At 34.7% G+C, this 16,433-nt stretch overlaps 1 protein-coding gene and 1 non-coding gene across 4 annotated transcripts in view; both read left to right on the plus strand.

Moving 5' to 3' along the window:
• Positions 1–7,493, plus strand: part of IFT81 (intraflagellar transport 81) — a 222,572-nt gene extending 215,079 nt beyond the window's left edge. For 2 of the 3 annotated variants that reach the window (XM_070769526.1, XM_019977956.2), the window contains 2 exons: positions 2,009–2,054; positions 5,258–7,493. In XM_070769526.1, coding sequence (XP_070625627.1) covers positions 2,009–2,054; positions 5,258–5,440 — 229 coding nt within the window. In that variant the 3' untranslated portion in view covers positions 5,441–7,493. The remainder of the gene's footprint in view (positions 1–2,008; positions 2,055–5,257) is intronic. The other variant, XM_019977957.2, reaches the window with a different exon arrangement.
• Positions 7,494–14,165: 6,672 nt separating this feature from the next.
• On the plus strand, positions 14,166–14,238 carry TRNAD-GUC (transfer RNA aspartic acid (anticodon GUC)). Its single transcript has one exon. It is a non-coding gene; the product is annotated as a tRNA-Asp (tRNA).
• The last annotated feature ends 2,195 nt before the right edge of the window (positions 14,239–16,433 follow it).

The raw sequence follows: 16,433 nt of genomic DNA on the forward strand, positions 1-16,433 counted from the left end.
TGAGGACTCTGTCCCTGTTTTCTTCTTGAAATCCCAGGACATGCTTGGTATAGGACAGGTGCTCTGTAATTACTACTTGAATAAATCAATTGAATAAAATTACATATTAGTGTTGAGCATGCGCCTATTGATTTCTTAATAAAATAGAAATGGAAATCCTAAAACAATTTGGACATTCCTTAGACCTGGGGTAATAAATGAATTATTTAAAGTTCTCTTAATTATAATCATACATTATTCTGAGTAATATGTCGTTTATATCCTCTGAGCTGTTTTTCACTGGAGAGCTAGGAAGGCAAATAACATTGACTTAGTGTCTCATAAATTTTATGGGCAAAATGAAGGTTCATCCAGACTGGGTCTGTTCCCTTTCGCTTTTATTCTTTTTTTTTTTTTTTTTTAATTTTTATTTATTTATTTATTTTTTAAATTAATTTTATTTTATTTTTAAACTTTACATAATTGTATTAGTTTTGCCAAATATCAAAATGAATCCACCACAGGTATACATGTGTTCCCCATCCTGAACCCTCCTCCCTCCTCCCTCCCCATACCATCCCTCTGGATCGTCCCAGTGCACCAGTCCCAAGCATCCAGTATCGTGCATCGAACCTGGACTGGCATCTCGTTTCATACATGATATTTTACATGTTTCAGTTGCATTCTCCCAAATCTTCCCACCCTCTCCCTCTCCCACAGAGTCCATAAGACTGTTCTGTACATCAGTGTCTCTTTTGCTGTCTCGTACACAGGGTTATTGTTACCATCTTTCTAAATTCCATATATATGCATTAGTATACTGTATTGGTGTTTTTCCTTCTGGCTTACTTCACTCTGTATAATAGGCTCCAGTTTCATCCACCTCATTAGAATTGATTCAAATGTATTCTTGTGCACAAATTCTACCTTCACTTCATCTCTGTAAGGACTTCGGGTACTTCTGATTGCCATTCTTTTGTTCTAAAAACGTTAACCTCCCTTTTTTACACCAATGCAAATCTATCTTCACTTAAGCTGCTAGAGTTTGTCTTTGTGGTTTATGATTTCGTAGATTCCCAATTTTGTGTTATGTAATTTCTTCTTGAGTACTGCTGTGTAGCTTTTCACAGAAATATAGTCTTTTTCCATACAAATTTGAGGTCTAAAGTTTCTCTTCTTATCATTGGTTCCGTTGTCCTCATTCTTCAGTCTTTGTCCTTAACACTTTAAATCTCACTTTTTGTCCTAAAATATAATTATACTTTTGTTTAAAAATACCATATGATATGATTTATATTTTTTACATTAAAAATTTATAATTTTTTAGCGTACAAAAGAAATATTTATAAAAACAAAGAGTAACCATTATCAAGTATAGTACACAAAAATTAAATGTTGTCTACATTGCCATACCTCATTTATCTAGAATTCTGTCCAGTTTAGTATTTATAAATCTACCTCATTCTTTTTTCGCAACTCTGTATTATTCTTTTGAATGCATGTACCATAATTTATTTAAACATTTCCCCATCTATCAACATTTAGTTGGTTGTAGATTTTTACTATTGTAAGCAATGGTGAAGTGAATAGTCTTTGCTTTTATTTTTATTAAGTTTTAAGAGTTTTTCTATAGGAAAGCTTTGTAGAAGTTGGATTGCAGGGTTAGATGATATTTATTGTGGTTTGTTATTTTTTTAATGTGTATTCTCTCTCTGTTCTGCAAGCCTCTTCCAAAAAAGTGTAATTTAAACAAATGTATTTCTATTGTTTTAAGTGTAGATTAACCACAAATAGTACTTAATTTCTTACATGATATTTTGCCTTGTTTTTTTTTACTTATATTATTGTTTATTAGATGAACTGACTAAAGATTAGAAAAGGGACTATTTGATAATGAGTTTCATTCTGACTCTAGTACTCTAAACTGTATTATCTAATATATTTAGATAGATATGTTGATTTATAATTTAGTTGTATGATAAAATCAATTGAAGTAAATGTAAACTATATCATTATATTGACTTCCTAGGGAACAATATACCAAAAATATTGCTGAACAGGAAAATCTTGGAAAGGTAAGAATATTTGTTTGTTTTTTAATGTGTGCGTAATTCAGGTTTACAGGACACGGTTATGTCATTGTTAGTTTTTTTTAAGGTTATAGGGGAAATTAGAACTTTCTTACTCCCTTTCAAAAATGAAGACTCTTCCTTAGAAATTTATTTTTATAAAACTGAAGGCACATAGATTTGGGGGGAGAGGGAGAAATCTAGTTTTAAATAAAAAGTTCATGCATAACAAAATGCCACGTGTAATGAGTGAACTACAAGTTTCACATTATTCCCAGGTATCTCTGTTTATAAGATAAGTATAAACTTACATATTTATTTTATTTAATAAGCACAAAGCTCTTACTATGAGCCGGGGCCTGGTCTAAGTCCTTTACAAACATTGACTCAGTTAAAAATAATCGAAAAACTTTTCTTAAGAAACTCACTCCCTACCTGCCAGTCTTATATGAGGACTACTAAAAATAGGAGTGTATGATTGAGCTTTGTTTTTTCAGTTCTCTGAGACACTCCTAGTGGAAGAGGTGGTAGGGGCCTTGACCATCAGGACATAAATGACTAACTGATTTCTCTAATTGATTCTAATCTTCAATGATTTTAAGACCATGTTACATAGTGAATGCTAACCATGCTTCACTATATGCCATTTTATCTGTTTCTTACTGAGTTTCACTACTGAAAATTGAAGTTTCCTCTTAGTTTTTCTAGTAGGAGTATCCAGTTTGTATTATCATTTGTTAGGAATTGTTAGCTGCAGTTTTTCTTTTAAAATACTAACTATATGTCAGTGTCTCATTTCAGTGTTCAAATATTCTTGAGTCTGCAGCCTGGAAATGATTTTATATAAATATGGGCTTTTCTGTTCTAAAAGTACAAATTAACAATATGGCTTTGCTTCAATCAATATATTGTACAGTTTAGCTATTGGATACTTTCATGTTCAAATGTATGTATTTGAATCAAGTTGTACACACATTTGTACACTATTTTAACTAGATATTTGGGGGGCTTTAGGATTTAGTATGATTGTTATTTCTTAAGTGAAGTAATGTACTTTTTCATATGAAAATATTCCTCCACATCATTTGTTTAGTATCTGAATGGATGTTGTATATAGAGAAATATTTGCCAAACCTTGAATCCTTTCAAAGACTCAAACTTAATGGCTAAATATGATTATTCTTTCCCCTCCCAGTATAGTGTTTTATTATATTGCAAGATTTGAGGAGAAAGCAGTAGCAACAGTCTGACATCAAGCATGTTTGAGCAAAATGAGCCATTGATTAGCTCATGCCCTGATTGTCTGGCTGTATCACTTAAGAAACAAAGCTTCTTGATCCTCTCACTCTTAGAATAGATCTAAATTTTCAAAGCAAACACAGAATATACCTAGGCTTTCAAACTCACAATAGCATAAGTCTTCCAAACCAGCAGACTGGACATCCACAGACCTCCTCAGGCCAGCTTGAGTTTCTGAAATTAGACCAAACTATAGCGCTACAATTCACACTATCGTATACTAGACTTTGCCTTACCAAGTGCTGTGGAATATGATGCTCAAAGTTGTAACTTTCCCTCTCCTGTACCACCTCCTCCTTTTAAGAAGAGTGAAATCTGTGACAAGTATTTTTTGTGCATTACAACTATCCATAAAATAAATCTGTAGTACATGACAGTAACATTAAAAATAAATTACAAAGTCAGTTGTATTCATAAAGTTAAAGGTTTCAAACACATATGGTTATGCAGCAAATTAAATTTAATATTTTTGATACAGACAATGCTCGCATCCTGTCTTTGGTTCTTTAAATAGCTTTTATAGGTTGTTAGGATTTTTTAGAAAGAAATTATTCCAATAATATAAGAAAAGTTACAGTTAAGTAGTACCTTAATCTTAAAATCATGTTCAATACTCTTAAAACTCTTGATCTGACTTACTACTTTTGTTTTAGTTTATGAGGATAAAAATATTTGTTGTAAGATACTTTATTTGTAACATAGACTTAAATAGATGTATTTGCATGCCAGGCATTGTGTCAAAAATTTGCTATTTATATTTAAATTATATTTTCTTCATTCTGTTTTGTTTTGCTATCTGCTGTTAACTTTGCTTTTCTTAGCCATAGGTGGGAAGGGCAGTCTTTAATAAGCATTTTGAATCTGGCCTCAGTTTAGTTTAGCCTCTTATTTGGGCAAGTACCGACCTCTGGCCTTCTCACTTGTGTCCTTAGCTCAACTGTTAGATCAACCCTGCATACTAAAAGAGGAAAAGATGGGGATGTTCCCATGTAATCTGTTTGTGTCTTTGCTTGTTTTTCTGCGCTTCTTGGTGATTACTGTTACTCTGTGCTTCCTTATGTGTGTACTGTCATCTCTGTTTTTCTCTTCTTTCCTTCCTACTTTTCTTTCCTCTCATTGTCTCTCTGACTTTGTGCGATCTTTTCTTTGTCACTCTTCCTTGATTTGCCATAACACAGAGCCAAAGAACAGTTCACAGTTTACTTAAAAATGTTCCTATTCCTGTTTATGGTTTTAGCCAGTAAGTAGAACAATATTGGAAGGTGGAACTATATATGTGGGCTATTAGTAACAAAAATAATTATGATAAGGATCTGAACCTTTTTAAAATATCACTGGACCTTCTCCTTGAAGAATATTTGCATACAATTTGATTTATTTGGGCATAGAGCATACCCTTAGAGTATACTGATTCAGGAAAGAATATAATGTTTAATAATAATAACATATATAACACAAGATAGTTTGTAATTATTTCTATATCTATTGTCATGTGAAAAAATAGTATTATAAAGCAGTTACTTTTATAATTACTCCTGTTATTAACCTTAATTGACAATTGAACAAACTACAGTCCAGAGAAATTGTCTTCCTTATGGCTAGTGACAAAGCCAAGGCTGGAACTCAAGTCTTCTGACTTCCAAAATCTGCACTTTTTATATACCATGATACTGCTCCACTTTCCTGATTTCCTTTATTTTCCCCTTCTTTTCTATTTTTCTGTCCTTTTTAGCTTCAGGTTGTCTTAGATCTATCGTAAATTTAATTAACTTTTATCATCTTAGCTTTCATATATCATGTGATTTAGCTATTATTTATCTGATATACAAAGCATACCATATTCTTCTGATTAGAGCAGTAGAAGTAAATCCCTATATGATATTTAATTACTCTTATTTTTTTTATTCTAGAAACTCCGGGAAAAACAAAAAGCTGTACGAGAAAGTCATGGTCCAAATATGAAACAAGCAAAAATGTGGCATGATTTTGAACAATTGATGGAATGTAAGAAACAGTGCTTTCTGAAACAACAAACCCAAACTTCCATTGGTCAGGTAATTCAGGAGGGAGGAGAGGACCGGCTGATACTCTGAGTTCATGTGCCATTGTTTGGGGCGTTAGTTGATGCTGCTAGCTATAAGTAAAATCCCATGATGTGTTTCTTTTTTTTTTGAAAGTGATTTGTTCAACATTTTGCTTTCAGATTAGCCATTCCCTATTAAGTTTTCATGGAAAATAATGCTAAGGTAGATTTAGGTTTTAAAAGGTTCTAATATGAAAAAGAGGCTTTTATTATTTCGCTTAGTTTATACATCAGTGGTGTCTTCTGTTTTATAAGACAAGAGACTGAGTTTACTATCTGTAAATGTAAACACATGTCCATTAAGAAACATGTAAGTTTTTGTTTGAACATAATAACCCAGTGGCTTAATGTTTTTCTTAATCTTTTTTTAACTTTAGAGAAATCTTTTAGGAACTAATATCTCTTGTTTTGAAGAAACATTTATCTGAAGTTCAGCAATTCCTACAGTTTCACTTCAGTTTCTTTTTCTTCTGTACAATTCAAGACATTTAATATTTTGAATCACATATTTGTTCTATTTGTATTGTTTTCCAGGCAAATAAAACTTGGTGCACATATCATGGCTATTTAAAATTTATATAGTGTAAATTTTAATCTTTTTAAAGTAAGTATTCATGTATAGTACTGTACTAAATTTAAGATTATTGCTTATTTTCACCAAAAATCTAACACAGTAGGTTCTGGGCATTATTTTAAATATAAGAAACTGTCAGAGTGCCTCCAATCTCTGCTTCATCTGGACAAGGTATCTGAAGATGTCTTTAATTTTTCCTTAAAGATACTAAATTCATATGCCACCCTTTACTTCATTTCAGTTTCAATATACTTTTCAAATTTTCTTTATTTTAGATTTGAAAACTCAGATTTCAAATGGTTAGCATGTCCTTCTTGGGTTCGTTCTTCTTAGCTTTCCTGGAGAAAACAAAACAAAAACATTTTGATGAAAAAAATTGTTTCCACCCTTACAAAATATACAAACTTGATTAATGGCCTTGGGTGTCTGTTCCCAAATGTGTCCTACCCTTTTTTTGTCTTTCTTGATAATTAGAGAATCTCATTAGCATGGAAATTACTTACATTTCTAGGAGCTATCACCAGAATAGATGGGATCCATTCGAGTATGGAAGAACTTACCAGGAAAGTATTGAAACTTCTTTTAACATATTGTAAGAAAAAAATAGAGAAGTATTTCAATGTTATTAAGTGGTTTGGATCAGGTCCTCAGCTTACTTTGGCTACTTATTTGGACAAATTTCAGTTATCAGAATTCTTACTTGGCCCTTAGATCAACTATTGGATCAACCATGTACTAAAAGAGCAAAGACTGTGTTCAGTGTGTGGAAACAAACCCTTACTAATTCAGTAATCAGTTTTTGGACATTGTATTTGTTCAGAGTTGGCTACTGGCTTGTTATTTTTAAGCCAGTAGTAAGTGATGTTCCTTTTAGAGTATGAATTCCTTTGCAAATATTTGAAAAAGACTAGATGCCCTTCCCAGAAACAGCATTTTATTCCCCAAAGGAATGTCAATTTGTAAGATTATTAAGCCTAGTGACTAGTTTTTTCAGTCTTTGCTATCTTTGGTGCTCTTAATTTTTAAAATTGTTAGCAAGAGATACATCAAGGAATGCTTAAAATTCTGATTTGATTACTGCTTGCTTTCATTCCACACAGAAAGAGTATGTGGATTAAACACTAAGGCAGCTCCAAAATTATTTTGTTCACTGAAGCAGAACATCATTACTACTTCAAGAAAAGCAAATTGAAAAAAAGACCTAGAAGTGCAAAGCTATTTATAGTTTTTATGCAGCATTGGACATTTAGTAACATAGCTTAATGGGTTTTGTACAGTGACTTTCCACTCGTTTTATGATTTGATTGGGACAGTAAAAAGCTTTGACTAACTCTGACAGTTTTTGACAGATGGCACTTACAAAAGAAGAGCTTATTACATTTTTCCTTCAGGATTGATACTTTAGCTGGCTAATTGATGAGAATGACTAATCATTTTGGAAAATAATCTTGTCTTCCACATGATGACCCAAATAAAGGAAAAAAATGTAGCCTGTGAAATCTGCTTCTATGTTCACAGATTTTCTCCTCCTAGGACCCACTATTGCCAGCTGTTGCATGGGACTGACTAAACCATAAATTTCAAAAAGCCACTGCCTGTCTTGCTTCCTGTATTAGTTAAGGAAATAATCCAACTTTAAAGGTTGTCCTTTAAGAAGAATTTTATAATATAATATCTTTTCTGTTATAAATCTGTTAATAACTGAACCTAAGGTCATGTGTTTTCCAGGTCTAGAAAGTGTTAGCAGAATTACCTTAGAGCATTGTTCAGAGGCACATGGAGATTAAACCAAATCTTAGGAAATTGTAGAATATTTAACTTTCTTCTTTAGATTAGTATTTTACATCATATTGCTTTAATACAGTGGACAGCAGCAATAAAAGAAACCATTTCATTAAACTATCAAGTAATTAGTTTATATAACATATATAATTTGGGGGGAAAATTTTAAGCTCTGTGAATTTTCCAGGTGTCTTTCTTAAATTTTTAGGCTAAACATGATACAGAGCACTTTTTGGTAATTTGAGTAAGAGACTGACTATGTTCCTTAAACTAAAAATACATGAACTTGCAGAATTCTTCTGCAAATTGAAAATATATGTACAAATGGGGAAATTGCCAAAGCTGCCTTTACAAAAGCAGCAATCAAATTTGTATTGAAACAATGACTTTGTAGGGATATGTGTGTCTTATAGAAACCTCCTTGTCTTACACAGGCTTTCACCCAATGTTAGTGACTAATGAGTGTGAATCTCAGACTTGTTTCTACAAAAGGTTCTAGGAGCTTACATCATTCCTCTTGCTTGGCACCAAGGAGTGTTTAGCCTTAGGGAGTGAGTAACTTGGCACCCTGATGATTAACTTTCATTAAACTTGGTTATTTCAATAACTTCTCCATTGTTGTAGTAAAGGTGAGATCTAGATTATATATACAATGAATCCTTCTTTTTTAAATAATCCACGGCAGCCAGGAGAGAAAGTTGCACTTTTATTAAATATGTGATTGCTTCCCTATTCAGGAGAACTGCTGGCCTGAGCTCCTCCTTCCTTTCCTTTTAATGAGAGCAGTTTAATTAGAGCTGTTTGATGTGTGGCAGCCAGGCATAAGGTGAATGTTTTGTCTGGGGAAGATAGAGATCGTTTAAAGTTATGTGTCTATTTTCAATCTTGGACCTTTCTGTCTTAAGACAGTCTTAAAAAGAAAATATTGTCTGTAACTGTCATTTAGTTTCATCCAATCCTTGCGAAAGAAATAAAAAACTAAAAAACAGAATCCAAACAAACATTTTTTTTTTAAAGACTTGGACAAACGTGTTGTCTGCTCCCATGCTCCCTCTTTTGGCAAACTGTAAGTACTGTCTCAGCAAACAGCGATAATTTCACAATTTCCTCTCTAGAATTGCTGAGAGACTTGAGTCACCAAACGTGGTTCACTACTGTGGAAATGCATTGTTCAGAACACAGAAAGAAATTTAAGATTTCTGCTTTTCTGTGACAGTATTTGTTTCCGCCTCAGTTCAGAGTGTGAACTGCAGGTTCCTGGCAAGACTGCTATTTAACATTGCATGTGAGAACCTGGTAAATAGGCAGAAAATCTTGGAGCTTGAAAGGAACCTCAGAATGATTCATATGGTCATTCATTAGATTGGGACCTTTAAGGGATCTCTTTCAGCCTCTCTCAGTGCAGAAATCAGGACAGGGGTGCTTGTGGCAAATGGCTTTCCAACCTCGGTAGAGTAACTGCAATGCAGTTCACTCCTCACGAGGGAGCCGGTCCCATTGTTAAAGAGCAAAGACTGATTGCTTTATTGGTTCTAGAAGCAAAGCCAACTTACTTACAGAGGAAGGGGATTTCTTTAAACAGCAGTTCGGCAAAGCCAGATTGAACAAATTTTGCTCCCTGAAAAAAATTTTACTTCAGGGGAGTAATATTGTGGTTATTATAATAATCAGAATCGTGAGAATGATGAAAATATAATGATGCTAGCAGCTAGTCCATTAGTAAGCACTGATTATGTACCACACACTGTCCTAAGTGCTTTATGTGTATGAGCCAGTGTAACTCTCAAAATAACCCTATGAGATGGATACCATTATCCTCACTTTATAAATGAAGAAACTGAGGCACAGAAAGGCTTTTACAGTATTACACAGCTAATAACTGTAGCAGGTGGAGCCAGGGTCCAAGACCTGCACTCTTAACTACTGTGCTGTCCTGCAGTGTGACCCATGGTTGTATGTATCCATAAAGGTTGCTGTCCATTTATGAACTGCAGTATATGTGAAATTTTTTTTTGCTTTTATAATGTATTTTCAATACTATATTTCCTCAACTGTAGCTGAAAAACAAACTTCATTACTTTACTAAATGATTAAAAATAAACTCTGCTGGGACTTAGGTGGTGGTCCAGTGGTTAAGAATCCACCTGCCAGTGCAGGGGACATGGGTTGTATCCCTGCTCCAGGAAAATCCCACATGCCTTGTGGCAACTAAGCCCATGTACCACAACTGTGGCATACAGATTGCAACTACTGAGCCTGTGTACAGCAACAAAGACTCAGCACAGCCAAAAATAAATAAAATAAATCAATAAATATTTTAAAGTCAATAAACTCTACCAACCAGATTAGGGAATTATAGTAAAAATGATGGTCGAGTAAATGCATAAAAGAAGTGAGTAATAGTTTTAGGTAAAGAAAGAATAGAAACTTTATAGGTTATAATTTAAAAGTTTCTCTGTGAAGAGTTTCAGTGTGGGATGATGAAAAAGTTCTGGAGGTAGATGGTGATGAAAAAGAAAAGAAAAACAACTTTCTCTGTGAAAGTCTTAAACTCATATATGTCTCCTGTTGCTGGACGTTTAGATAGATTCCAGTTTTTTACTTTATAAACAATGCTGCCATCAAACTTTAAGATTGAAATAAGATAAAATATTAAGCAAAACCACAATATTTCATCAAATCCAGAATTCATTGAATAGTTTTATGGACTTTTCTCATCTCATCTATGAAAATGCCAAGGCTAAACCAAAGATATTAACAAGATGTTACTTGATTAACTGGAGAATAAAATTGTAAGTTCATTCATTTATTTATATGTGAATATTTAATTTCTGCATGCTTGACACTATGCTACATGCTAAAATAGAAAATGAACATGACCTGGTTTTTTCTCTCAAAGAGCACACAGTCTAGAAGATTCTAATATTAAGCAGCAAAAAGAAAAGTTTTTTTTTTTAATGTATAAAACAAGGAGCTCAGAGGAAGAAGCAGTTAATTTTGACATGGGGGCTTGGAGAAAGATTAATGGGAGAGGTGGGACTTGAGCTGGATTTATAAGAATGAATTAAGATTTTGATAGTAGAAGACAAAGGCATTTAAGTACATGACATGTTCAGGAAATGACAAGTCTAGAATGGCTCAGTAAGTTACCTAGTTGTGTGAGGCCAGGGTAAGGAGTTCCTAATATGGGCTAAGCTCGTGTGCTCTGTAATTTGACATGCTGGGCACTCAGCTGGACTCCATGAAAGGTGCAGTAAAAGGATAAGACATGGCCCCTGTCATTAACCAGACTAACAGTACGATACAGCAAATATGTTGAATCCTAAAACCTAGTGCTAAATTTTGTGTGCTGTCGAAGTTCAGTCAAAACCGACTGCTGCTGCTGCTGCTAAGTTGCTTCAGTCGTGTCCAACCCTGTGCGACCCCATACACAGCATCCCACCAGGCTCCCCCGTCCCTGGGATTCTCCAGGCAAGAATACTGGAATGGGTTGCCATTTCCTTCTCCAGTGCATGAGACTGAAAAGTGAAAGTGAAGTCGCTCAGTCATGTCTGACTCTTCGCGACCCCATGGACTGCAGCCCACCAGGCTCCTCTGTCCATGGGATTTTCCAGGCAAGAGTACTGGAGTGTGTTGCCATTTCCGTCTCCCAAAATGGACTAGGGAAGACTAAAAGGTCAAAGGGGAGTCCGGGAGGTTTCATCAAAGAAGAGGGAATGATCTGGGCCTGGAAAGATGAGTAAAATTTGGATAGGAACCAGCAATTGAAGCAATTTACAGCACTGGATTATCAAACAGATATACCCCAATATTTGATATTTCAGAAATCAAAGAAGTTTTCATAAGAAAAATCAAAACTCAGACTTCCTTACACTCTCTTGAGAGTTTAGGGTCTCTAAAAGTTTCAGTTTAGCTTTTTGGAATGCCATCAACAGTACTAGTCCAATGGGAAATCAGAGGGGAGAAAAACACTGTGGGCTGGAGCAATCTGGGCAGACTGGAGAAAGAGATGGTACAAGTTTAAAACCACTCTGGAAGCATGGGTAGAATTTGGCTTAGGGAGGAAACAAGAGCTCCACGGGGATGAGGAAGCCCCAAGAAAGGAATACCCTGAGGTACGAGCCAGGCAAGGCTGCAGAGAGTAAGAGAGTTAAAGCTGGAAAAGGAGTTGGAAACCAAATCGATGAGCTTTTTTGAGTTGGTGCAGTTGTTGGAGCTGTTCTTAATATCCTAATTCCTTTTGGACCCTTGATGAAATGAGAGATTCACTGCATTGTAGGGAATCATAGATTATCATCTCCACAAGAGACTGCTATCATGGACTAAGTTTGATTTGTTTTTTATGACAAAAGAGAGCAGTATAGGTAATAAGTCAGTTGTTTGTTTCATTATCTTTGGGGGAATATTTTTTTACACTAACTCAGAGATTCAATATTTTATTCTTTGATTCAGTTTACAACTCTTTGTCATCTCATTTGTACAATCACTTTTTTGTTTCATGTCACATTTTCAGATACGTAGAAAAGATTTGCTAATTTGAAGGAATTTAGATGAGAAACAGAATATTTTAAAGTTACAGTTTTGTTGAGAGACATTTTTATAAGTTTATTTGATCTTCTATGTATCCAGAAATGTGAGAAAAAAAATTCAAAGCTGGTGTTTAACAGTCCTTGATTGCTTTTTCTTGAGAGTAAGAAAAAACTGTTTTATGTTGTAATAATTGCCAAGTAGCCAAGGAGAGCCTCAGCCCTTGAAGAGACCCACTTGCTAGTGACTTGGCAGTGTCAAACAAATGTTCAACTTTTATTCTGACACTTCTTGAAGAATTTGATTGAAACTATATATGTCCAGATAACACTCAGCAAAGTGCCCTTCTTGCATTTGTTTCAAGATATATTTGGAAACAAGAGAGATGACCTTGGACTCAGCTGCTTTTCCAATTTAGGACTTCTCTCTGGGTCTACTGAATAATATTCCTGAACATTGAAAATTCAACGAATGGAAAAACATTTTAGTTACTATATGCCATAAGTCCTGTGATAGAGAATTTTTTTCCCCCAGCAATATGTTCTGCCTCTAAAAGAATGATATATTTAGACTGCAAGCTCTATATTAGCTTTCTAACCATCTACTTCAAAATACATTTAGGAACACATTTGCTTTTCATCAGAGTGCCTTTTTTATAATCTAAATCGAGCTGTCCTTGCTTTTTAAAATATTTTAGCATGTAAGAAATTTTGAAAAAAAAAATGAGCAGTTAACCCTTCGCCTTTGCCTTTTGGCATTCAAAGTTTGTTCAGAAGCCAGGGTTCATTGTAGCTTGATGTCAGATCTAAAAGAAGACTTCGGAGGCTCTGACATCCCCGTCTAAGGTTATTGCCACCTGTCCAGATGACAATAGAAGTCCTGCTAGTCTAACCTCAAGCCTGAAAGCCAAGGTTAGCTTCCAAATGCATCTACATTTAGCCCATGGAGATGGATGGTTTTAACTGTCATTAAAGCGATATTCTTTCAGTTACCATTTGCATATTTTGGAGGTTTAAGCAGTTCCATTTTTAATCTGTTGTCACAGTCACAGGACAAGACTTAGGTAACCTTTCTGATAAAGCAATTTTACTTTTAAGTAAATAAATAACTACGAGTTATAGTTTGATCATTGTCCTCCATAGCATATTATCAGGGAGCATAACGCTTTTTATTTTCACGTGGTTTCCTAAGCTGTCATAGTCAATCAGAGCATTTATAGAGATGATTATGTTGTTAGCAACAGCCTCCAGCATGCACAATTCATTAATCCCCAGTAAAATGTTGTGTTACACACATGCACACATTTAACATGCACATGTAGAAATAGGAAGACACATCATATTATAATACTTCAAAGCATATCGTGTTCTTGAGCATTCTTTGTCACTTGATTTTTTAATTTTATTTTATTTTTAATTGGAGGATAATTGCTTTACAATATTGTGATGATTTCTGCCATACATCAACATAGTCAGCCATAGGTATACATATGTCCCCTCCCTCTTGAAGCTTCCTCCCACCTCCTTCCCCATCCCACCCCTCTAGGCTGTCCAGAGCACTGTCCTCGGGTTCCCTGCATCCCACTGGCTATCTGTTTTACATATGGTAATGTATACTTTCAGTGCTACTGTCTCAAATCATCCCACCCTCTCCTTCTGCCCCTGTGTCCGAAAGTCTGTCCTTTATGTCTTGTTGCTTGATTTTGAATCAAGTATTGTATCAATTGTGAGCCACAAGGTGAGTGATTTTGCAACTGTTAACACTTAAGCTACTTTTAAAGATGATGGGTACTATCAGATAACAGATTGATCTTAAATTTTTAATTGTTATAAATTATTGCACCAGCAGGAATTCCCTGATGGTCCAGTGGTTAGGACTCCCTGCTGTCACTGCTGAGGACTCAGGTTCAATCCCTGGTCAGGGAACTAAGATCCTGCGAGTTGCCACACAGTAACTGATAGCTCAGTTGGTAAAGAATCTGCTTGCAATGCAGGAGACCTGGTTCGATTCCTGGGTCAGGAAGATCCCCTGGAGAACGGATAGGCTACCCACTCCAGTATTCTTGGGCTTCCCTCATGGCTCAGCTGGTAAAGAATCTGCCTGCAATGTGGGAGACCTGGGTTTGATCCCTGGGTGCTACCCACTCCAGTATTCTGGCCTGGAGAATTCTATGCAGTCCATGGGGTCTCAAAGACTGAGCAACTTTCAGGAGGATCACCAAAAAAATTATTATACCACTGTTACTTTGTAGTTTCCTAATTCAAAACTGGTGACCTTTTTTAATCGAACATTTACTTCTTTATAAAAACAGGTTTTGCATGAGTGTGGGTATCTTGCATACATTTCCATTATTTTATTGATGTTGAACCAGATCAGTTGCTACAGTCTCTTCAGTGCCCTAATTATTATAGATAAGAGCTCATTGTACCCAAGCTAATTGATTCATAGGATAATCAGTAAAGTTCGCCTTTCCTGGTTCCAGAGAATCCTCTAACCTCACAACTTTTGAACTGCATTTTTTAAGGATACGAAAGAGGAAAATAGGTGATATTCTACAAAGTGTTCCTAAGATCTGTAGTGCTCAGGGAAGATTTTAATGAGGGAAAGTCTCAGAGAAAAAGTAATTTTAAATAGTACAGAGATTAAATGTGAGTTTTGCTGAATGTTTTCATAAAATATTATCTTTCAAATGTATGTTTTCTCATCCATCTTCTAAAAACATATATAAAACTTTGAGTCAGAGTCAGAATGAATATTTCTACATGGTGTTTGTTTATTAAGTTTATGTTTCAGGAGCTCTTTTCTCTACCCAAGTCTTCCGGTTCTCTGGTATTCTTATGTAAATCAGACCACTGTTGAGTTCAGTAAGTGTTCATTGCTCAAGACTTAGTATTTCTCTGCCATTTTCCTAAGACAGGAGAGATTTCTAGCAACTACAAAGTAAATATATTTCTCTAAATTCTCTTGATCTGTGTCTTCCATAGATGGAATTCATATCCAGCTGTCTGCAGATTTATATAGAATCTGGTTTATCCAAATATTTGTAGTACCATCAAATCAAGGATTTCTTTCTTTTTTCTTATCATGCCTGAATGTCTTACCTTGATCTTGTTCTTACAGAATCCAGATGTGTTGATTTAATGAAGGGAGATCTAACACATCCCTAGTTAAAACTCGGTTTAACGTCTTTATTTATTTTCTGTCTCAGATCCTTTCCATCATTTTTTTTCTCCCTGTTTATGTTTACCATTCCCTTACTATTCAAACTTTTTATTTTATATATTTACTTGACTTCACCAGGTCTTATTTGCAGCATGTGAGATCTTTAGTTGCAGCATGCCACCTCTTAGTTGCGGCATGTGGGTTCTAGTTTCCTGATCAGAAATCAAACCCAGGCCCCCTGCATTGGGAGTGCAGAGTCTTAGCCTCTGGACCAGCAGGGAAGTCCCTCAGATTTTTTTCTGATGCTATCTCAAACATGTATTCTCTTACTACTACTAAGTTTACTTTTAGAGCATTTCTCAAAATATTTTTCATTTAAAAAATCACGCACTGTGATAATGATTTTACAACTCTATGAATATGCTAAAGAAATAACGAATGTGTACATACACAAAAATCACTTTAAATTGGTGAATTGTACGGTATGTGAATTATGTGCCAATAAAGCTGTTAGAAATACAAGCTCAGTGTAACAATTTCAGATAATATCAGTAGTTTAAAAAAAAAACCCTCACCTGTCTCAGTTTTCTCACTTCTCAGAGATGTTTCCACAGTTAGGTTTTAGAGTATTCTTCCAGACATTTTAATTGCATACACAAACACGTGTATGTATTTACAGCCTTTTAAAATTATGTACAAAAAGGGTTATATTCAGTATTCTGAAACTTGCTTTTTGCACTAAACAGTAAATTGTAATCATATGTACATATGGAGCTATCTTATTCTTAATAGTTTCAGAGTATTCCACTATATCCACTACATAAATATAGTACAGTTTTACAAGTTCTTTATTGAACATCCTTCTACTTATATCTTTGCACTGTTGTGCAAGTATATCTTCAGAGAAAAATATCTTAGAATTGTTGGATTCAGATTTGCATTTAAATTTTTAGATAGA

The sequence above is a fragment of the Bos indicus genome, chromosome 17 (genome assembly GCF_029378745.1).
Source record: "Bos indicus isolate NIAB-ARS_2022 breed Sahiwal x Tharparkar chromosome 17, NIAB-ARS_B.indTharparkar_mat_pri_1.0, whole genome shotgun sequence".
In the NCBI taxonomy this organism is placed as follows: Eukaryota; Metazoa; Chordata; class Mammalia; order Artiodactyla; family Bovidae; genus Bos; species Bos indicus.